This window comes from Plectropomus leopardus, unplaced genomic scaffold, assembly GCF_008729295.1.
Source record: "Plectropomus leopardus isolate mb unplaced genomic scaffold, YSFRI_Pleo_2.0 unplaced_scaffold3198, whole genome shotgun sequence".
NCBI classification, from domain to species: domain Eukaryota; kingdom Metazoa; phylum Chordata; class Actinopteri; order Perciformes; family Serranidae; genus Plectropomus; species Plectropomus leopardus.
In genome coordinates, this window is record NW_024634904.1 from 1 (window position 1) to 7,946 (window position 7,946).

Consider the following 7,946-nt stretch of genomic DNA (forward strand, 5'->3'; position numbering starts at 1 on the left):
GGATGGCTGAAGTTGAAATGGATGCAAAAGAGGATACTCAAAACGTAGGCAAGTTAAGTTCCCAAAATTGGGCTCTTGGAAAAATTCCTGCTGGGACTAGATGCCCGTCACGGCCAACATGGGACATGGTCACGGCCAACATGAGACATGGTCACGGCGCGACATGTCTGCTGCAGTGTGTCCACAGCAGAGTGAGAACATTATAATCAACTCAAACTGCTACACTGACGACAGACCATGCTGCTCAAAGGTCATTTTACGCGGCTGATCTATGTATTTTTCTCTACTTGCAACTAAGCATCCGTCCAACAGGTAAAAACTACTTAAACCAGAAGTACCGGAAGCAGCAGAACAATATTGTGGTTGTTTTCACATTTCACATTAAAATAAATATCTTTTAATAAAATAATTGATTTTATTCATTAAAACTGAAAACTTTATTAAGGACACATATCGTAGAGAGATCCATAGACAATAAAAACAAGATGATATCAACAAAATAAGATGCTCTTTTACATTTTATTTTGTTGATATTATTTTTTTTTTATTGTCTATGAACCTCTTGAGTCCTTTATGTAGTTTTTAATTGAAATCAATCAAATCAATGCACCCTGCAGGTAAAACAATCCACTTAATAATTCAGTACCAGTCTGAGTAGCAGGTAAAAAAAAACCCAATCCGGCTCCGTTCCACCAATGTGTGGTTTGTACCTCGTGTATTTCACGACAAACTTTTTAAACATTTTCCCAGATTAGCTCCTCACCTGTCCCAGCCTTCCTCTCCTCCCAGGACGTAGATTTTTCCGTCCACCACAGCAACGCCGGGCCGGTAGCGTCGCTCTTTCATGGGGGCGCACATGGTCCACTGGTTGGTTTTGGGATTGTAACACTCCACCTTATCTGTGTTCTCTGTCGATGCATGCCACCCACCTGAGAGATTTTAGGTTCGACGTCATCACCGTGCTTCATTTTAACACAGCGGTTGCTGCATCGTTGATGAGCGCTACAACGTGTGTTACATACCTATTACATAAACCTTTCCTTTCAGTGTGCAAGCAGCTGAGCCAGAGCGAGCGATCTGCATGGGCGCTACCTCCGTCCATACAGACGTTTTAGGGTTGTACATCTGAGCGAGGTCTGTGCCGTCGCCATCCTCTAGAATGGCGCCACCTGCCACCAGAAGAGGAAATTTAAATCCAAATGTTCTCAATTTAAAAAAAAAGCACAACTGCAAAAAATGTGGATGTGTGCGAAGCCTGCGTTTTCCTACCGGTGACATAGAGCAGTCCGTCCAGAGAGACCACCGCGGGACTCGTGACGGCCATCTTGACAGACTCCGTGAACTGCCAGGAGTTGGTGTGAGGGTTGTAGCACTCCACCGAGTCCAGACGAGAGCGTCCCTCCCACCCGCCCACTGCATACACGAAGCCGTCCAGCATCACCAGGCCTGAGGAGTGAGGAAGACTGATCAGGTCACTACATTTTGACTTCTAAATGTCCTCGTCAGCTGTGAGAACAGAAGTAAGCGTGACGTTATTTGTAGCCGTGGAAGCGCAGGAGCTCCACTTCCTAAAGAGTAAAAAATGATGAGGAATTCAAAGCGCTTAGGTCGCTAAAACACGACGACAACCATAAAACGCTCCTTAGAACTGTCTCGTAAAAGAGACTGTTTTTGGCAGCTCAGAGTACTTTTAAATAAACAGAAATCACTTTAAGTTACAGAAACCCAATTCTGCCAGTGTGATGGGAAAAAAAAAAAAGATCCTGATAGAATCACAATGTGAAACTTTCAAAATAAAGCCACAGTATTACAAAATAACGAAATGGAATTTCAAAGTAATGATTCAGTATCACAAAATAAGGACTTTGACTTTCAAACTAATGACACTATCAGAATAATGACAGTTAATATCTCAAATTTATGACTTGGTATCTCAAAATGAGGACTTAGTATTCTAAAAAATAATGAGCAACATCGTCAAAATCATTTACTATCTCAAATTTTGAGGCATAAGGTCATTATTTTAAACAAGTTTTTTTTTATTATTTGATTCATTTTGATATAAGTCGCTATTTTGAAAAAACAAGTCAATGTTTTTTATTCATTCATTGTCTGAATATTTTGAGATTATTATCATCATTATAATGGCTTAACATGATCTTTTTATTCATCACAGTGGTGGAAATCGCTTCAACACAAAAGCTACGAGGCACTTTGTAGTGATGAGGAAGAAGGCGTTGTCGTACTGCCTCACCTAACTCAGAACGCGCGACATTCATGGGCGCCATCTCCATCCAGGAGTCGAAGCACGGATCGTAGCGCCACATCTCCCTGCTGGCTGAGCCATCAGGAAACTCTCCTCCTGCCAAATACAGAGTGGAGTCTACAGAGACGGAGAGGAGGAGGAGGAGGAGGAGGAGGAGGAGGAGGAGGAGGATGGAAAGGAACATGTCACTTGTCATGTGCGCCACGTCTAAGCTCAGCTGTTGCTCATTTCAGAGAAAAGGGGGGGAAGTATCACAATCCACTCAGTCCTGAGTGAGTTTTAGTTTAACCTCAGAGTGTTTCCTCACCTGACACGACCAGCCCGTGTTTGCTCACAGCGAAGGGCAGGCAGGCCAGATTCTTCCACTGATTCGTCACTGGATCGAAGCTCTCGACGCTGCGCAGCACCACCTTGTCATCCTCCCCGCCAACTGTCACTATCACTTCAGCTGTCCCTGTTACCATGGCAACAGGGGTAGAGGAAGAGAGAGGAGTGAGCAGAGCCACAGTGGCCTTTGGATAGATGTCGTAGGATACAATGCAGTCGTGTGTGAGGCTGCAACTAATAATTGTTCTCATTTTGGATTAATCTTTGTCTATTAATTACTTGGTCCATGGAGCAACCCTCACAGTTTCTTCAAGTGTAGTTTAAAGTCATTTTTTTTGTCCAATAGTGAGTTTAAAACCCAAATAAATGGGGTTTAGTATCATAAAAGACCAAGAAAATGTAGCAAAACATTCACATTTGAGAAGCAGGAACCTTTGAAGTTTTGGCATTTTGAAAAAAAAAAAAAAAAAAAAGTGATGACTCATCCAACATTGATAGTTGCTGATCAATTTTCTAATAACTGACAAACTGATCAATCAACTGTATGTGTCAGCTCTAATGGTCTGTCAGCACCTTCCAAAGTGTAGTGCAGAAACCAGGTGTATAAGCTGTTAAAGATCCCATAATGATAATAATTATAATAATAATAATAATAAAAATTAGTTAAATAAAAAAAAAGGAAGGAACAAGCTTGAATGCGTACATCTTTAATTAGAACAAAAACAACAAAAAATCCTAAGAGTCAGTAAAATTCAAACTCCACCATATGTCTTGCAGTCACCTGGATTTTAAACTAGAAAGGGCTAATTTTCCTCAGTGTAGCAACAAGAAAACACACTGGACCGACAGAGGCGGACAAAAAAATGCAGCCTCTGTAATGAAAAAGCACTGCGATGCGAGCGTGTTTACCTGTGGACCTGCGCGGCCTCGCTCTGGGGCAGTAGAGCTCTCCGCGGCGGTCCTTCAGCAGCAGGTAGTCCTTTGCTTCAGAGATGAGCTTCTGGCATCGCTGGTTCTCCTTCACCACATCCAGGGACTCGATCACATCGTGGAGGTAGTAGGGGCTGATGAGAGGCAGCCGGATATGTTCGAGGACCTTTGAGGACCAAACGGTTATGGTTAACATTTGTTATTGGAAAGTTATCGAGCTTGGTCAAGAGTATATTTTCTACCCGATCCTTTAAACTGCTTATAAACGTGTCTCAATTTAATACTGATGGAAATGTGCAACCGAAGCAAACCAGACCCTCCACAATAAGATCGGCTATTTCTGTGCAGCTATCGCCTGTCATCAGATGAAACGACTCAGCGCACAGACAGGAAGAGCCCGTGTTTACATTCTCCCAGGAAAAGTTTCACAGTGAAAGCAGAGGAAGCAGGAGGAGATTTTTCTGTAGAGATTTTTATTTTTGACATTATATTTTGTGCCTATGACTGATAATGGGGCCACACATGGTATAAACCAGTTTAAAATAATTTATAAAAACATGATTTTCATGAGGTACAGGGATAAAGAGGGGGTTTGATAGTTATTGTTTATTTATTTGGTAATTTAATATTTATTTTGTCCTAGTTTATCTTCCTCTTTTGTTTCTGTTATAATAATGAAAAATTGTAGATATTGATATATATTGATATTTGATTTGGAGTATTTGGGTGTTTGTATATATTTGATGAATTACAGTATAGGTTTAAATGAAAAAGGAAGCTGGTTAATTAAAAGTCAATGCTTTGTGGAGTGGGATTAAATACGTTTTTACGTCTTACTCCTTTTGGAAAATGTAAATCAAGTCATCATGCGATTTGCTTTGTTTTTCGTTGTCTGTAAATATTACTTTTTTGCCTGTCTGCTTTTGTACTATTATTTCTTTGAAATAAATCGCAGCAATCAATTAAAAGTCAGGGTAGGCGTTTTTTTTACATGTCTGACAGCGGCAGCATGACATCCCTCATTCATGGACATCCTAAAAACTAACAGCTGCAAAGCACTTTGACAGACCAAGTAAGGAAAGCTCAAAACTCAGCTACAGTAGATAAACATGCAAAACAAAACAAGATAAGAGTACTGCGTGCATTATAATGTGGTTGCAAACAGAGAAGTACCCAAGCTTGTGTAAACTGACCTTTTCAAAGCTCTGTTTGCGAGAGGTGCATTTATTCAGCCACGACATGGCGGCCTCAAACACCATCTCCTCGTAAGGCACGTTGAGATTATCACTGGCAATGATTTCTGTCAGTTTGTCCACGCACAGCGACTGGAACTCCTCCTGATGGGAAAAAAAAAGACATCCAAAAAATGTGTGTGAATGACAACCTACTCAAGCTGCTTTGTACACAGACAAAATCCAAGAGAGTTAATCACCTGTAGGCTTCAGTGTGACTGCTGACAGGCAGATTATCTCTAAGCCCCTTTCACACCTGAAACCCACAAAACCGCCAGCTTCAATTTTCCTGGTGAGCTGCTGGTGGCACGTGCGCATGCATCATTATATTAACTGATGATAATTTATTTTATTTCGCCAGGGAAAACCGACTGGAAACAATTCTCTTTTCCATTCTTGTTGGGAGTTGTTCAAGCGCTATACATATACACACACACACACACACACACACACACACATATATATATTTGACGATATATGTGTGATAATAACTATTTGTCAGCCGTCAGACAGATTTTTAGACTCTTAAATGGCGGCATACGTCCATGATGCATATCAGCAAAAATCTTGATTTTTCAGGTTTTGATTTAGGGTTGCAAATATCAGTTCACTAACTTTTTTTCTTCATAAGTCATGTAAATATTTAATCTTTTTTTTGTTCTAATTTTGATTGCTTTTTTTGCCCAGTTAGCCCAAAACGCAAAGATATTTAACTTAAATTGATACAGTGTATAAAACAGACACATGCAGCTCACTAGAGATTGTTTTTATTTCTGCTTTATAAATTACTTACTTTTTACTTATTACTTACTTACGATTACTATATCAATTTATTTTCAAATAATGAATCGACAAATCCTTTCAGAACTAATGTAATTAACTAGATTAGCCAAAACAGACATTCAAATCTGGTTATTCTTTCTCTCATCTACACTGTGATAGAAGATTTTGTCCAACTTCCCCATCAGGCAGTATCTATCTGCAACACCAAATAAGTTGGGATGTGTAAATAAAAACAGAATGCAATGATTTCTTCATCCTTTTTGACATATATTCATATTTTTTGCTCCATAATATGACACACATTTTCAGTGGGAGACAAGTCTGGACTTCTGAACAGATCAGTCTATTACCTGCACTCTTTTTCAACTTTTTTTGCAACATGTTGCAAAATCAGAAACAAAAAAGTTTGTCAGTTTTAAGATTAAATATCTTGTCTTTGTTTTGTATTTAACTGAATATAGGTCAAAAAGATTTTGAAAATTATTGCATTCTGTTTTTATTTACGTTTAACACAGTGTCCCAACTTTTTTGGAATCGGGTTGTAAAATCGATCATTTTTACACATCTGAGTACAGGATTCATCAGAATAGGTCTCCGTGAGCCTCTCACCTGCTGAGAAACGCTGCTGAAGTGCTCATGAATGTAGTCCATGCTGCGTTTCTCCAGCACCTTACACGAATGCGCCTCGGCAAAGCAGTGAATCCCCACACAGTTCATCTCATCCATCTGACGCTCCATAAACTGACAACAGGCCTCTCGCACAGCCATCACGTCCAGCAGATTGGCTGCTGCCAGCAGGGCCTGGACACGAATGTACATGATTTTCAGCGCACACGCTCTTTCAGGGAGGGTGGCAGCGAAGAAGAAAAGATAAGAGCTGATACTTAACCTGCACGTTTGCTTTCGAGATGTAGACCTCTGATGTGTAGGCGTAGCTCACCAGCATGCCAATCATCTGAGGCTCAACTCCATTGATGGCAACACGCTCCTGTTTGGACTCTATCAAGTCAGTGGAGAACATCGCCTGAGGAGACGAAAGGAGGACAACGCACTGAAATCACAGCTGTTTACATGTCCAAAGACGTCTCTAAAGATGCTCCAACTGATCAAGAACGCTGCGGCACGTGGACTGACGGGAACCAAGGAGAGAGATCGCAAATCTCTTATTTCAGCTTTTCAGCACTGGCTCCACATAAAATCCAGAATTGAATTTAATTTCCTTCTCTTCACTAAGCTGTACAAAGTCTGGCTCCATCATATCCAACAAAGCTTACAGTACTCTGTTATCAGCTACCACACTCGTCTTTTATTTGGGAGTAGACTGAAGACTTTCCTCTTTCATAAAGCTTATAGTTAGGGCTGGCTCAGGCTCGCCTTGGACCAGCCCCTAATGAGGCTGATATGGGCCTTGTCTGTCAGGGGACTTCCTGTGATACCCTGAGCTCCTCGCTCCCTCTCTTCCTCTCTCCGTTTGCAAACATTCATGTCCTATTACTGCATACCACTATCTCCACTTCCTTTATGCAGCCTCTGTGCTCTCTTGTCTTATTGATTTCTAGGATTGCAGACACGCCTGGATCGTGGGTCATGGTTAAGCTGATGAAGTGGTCCAGCCCTACGCCTACTACTAATGTCATTATTATTTATACCTCCACTATTATTATACACATATTATTACTGACACATACATAAACTATAATATATTCATCCATTCATTCATTCAAACCTTTATTTAAGACTCCGAAAATCAGCTGAGGGAGACCCTCATTTTCAATGATGCATCAGCAAAAACTCAACAAATAACAATTAAAATAGAAATAAAATCATACAAAACAACACAAAAAGACAACACTATTATATATACTAACATATATACTATGTTTTCTCTGTCTCTATTAAAATACAAAAATAAGAGAACATGTACAATACATTAAAATGTTAAAAAATGTCTCTTCAGACTGAAGTCAGTATTTACTGTGAAACATGGAATCATACAACCATAACGAAAGGTAGCTAAAACAATCAATATAGAGCTTTGTTCATGTCTTAAATGCTACCTGGTGTAAATACACCAGAAGATTAGTATTGTAAATCTCATATTGTCTGCCCAAGAGAATTCAAGGGAGGTCACACTAAATACTTGTATTGCTTAAATAATTACGTCTTTAATACTTCATACATATTTCCTGTATGTTCTGGTTGTATTTTAGAAAATAGACTATTAAGAAATAAATATATATTTTCATTATAACCTTGCTAAAATAACAAAGTTAAACGTGGCCTTAGATTTTTGCACAGTACTGTATGTTATGTGTTTATTATTGCTGCCGTGCATCTCTTCTTCCTTCTTGCGCTCTCTTTCCTATGTATCATTTTTCATATGTTATTCTAATTTTATTGTTCTGTAA

General features: G+C 39.7%; 1 protein-coding gene across 1 annotated transcript; it reads right to left on the reverse strand.

Moving 5' to 3' along the window:
* Window positions 1–759: 759 nt before the first annotated feature.
* si:ch211-256e16.3 (kelch-like protein 20) lies at window positions 760–7,127 on the reverse strand. The gene is made up of 10 exons (XM_042481934.1): window positions 7,041–7,127; window positions 6,428–6,562; window positions 6,148–6,339; window positions 4,717–4,860; window positions 3,503–3,689; window positions 2,574–2,720; window positions 2,255–2,383; window positions 1,270–1,446; window positions 1,023–1,169; window positions 760–929 (listed from the first exon to the last, which is right to left on the reverse strand). Exons 1-10 carry the CDS (start codon window positions 7,125–7,127, stop codon window positions 760–762), a joined length of 1,515 nt encoding a protein of 504 aa, XP_042337868.1.
* Window positions 7,128–7,946: the final 819 nt, after the last annotated feature.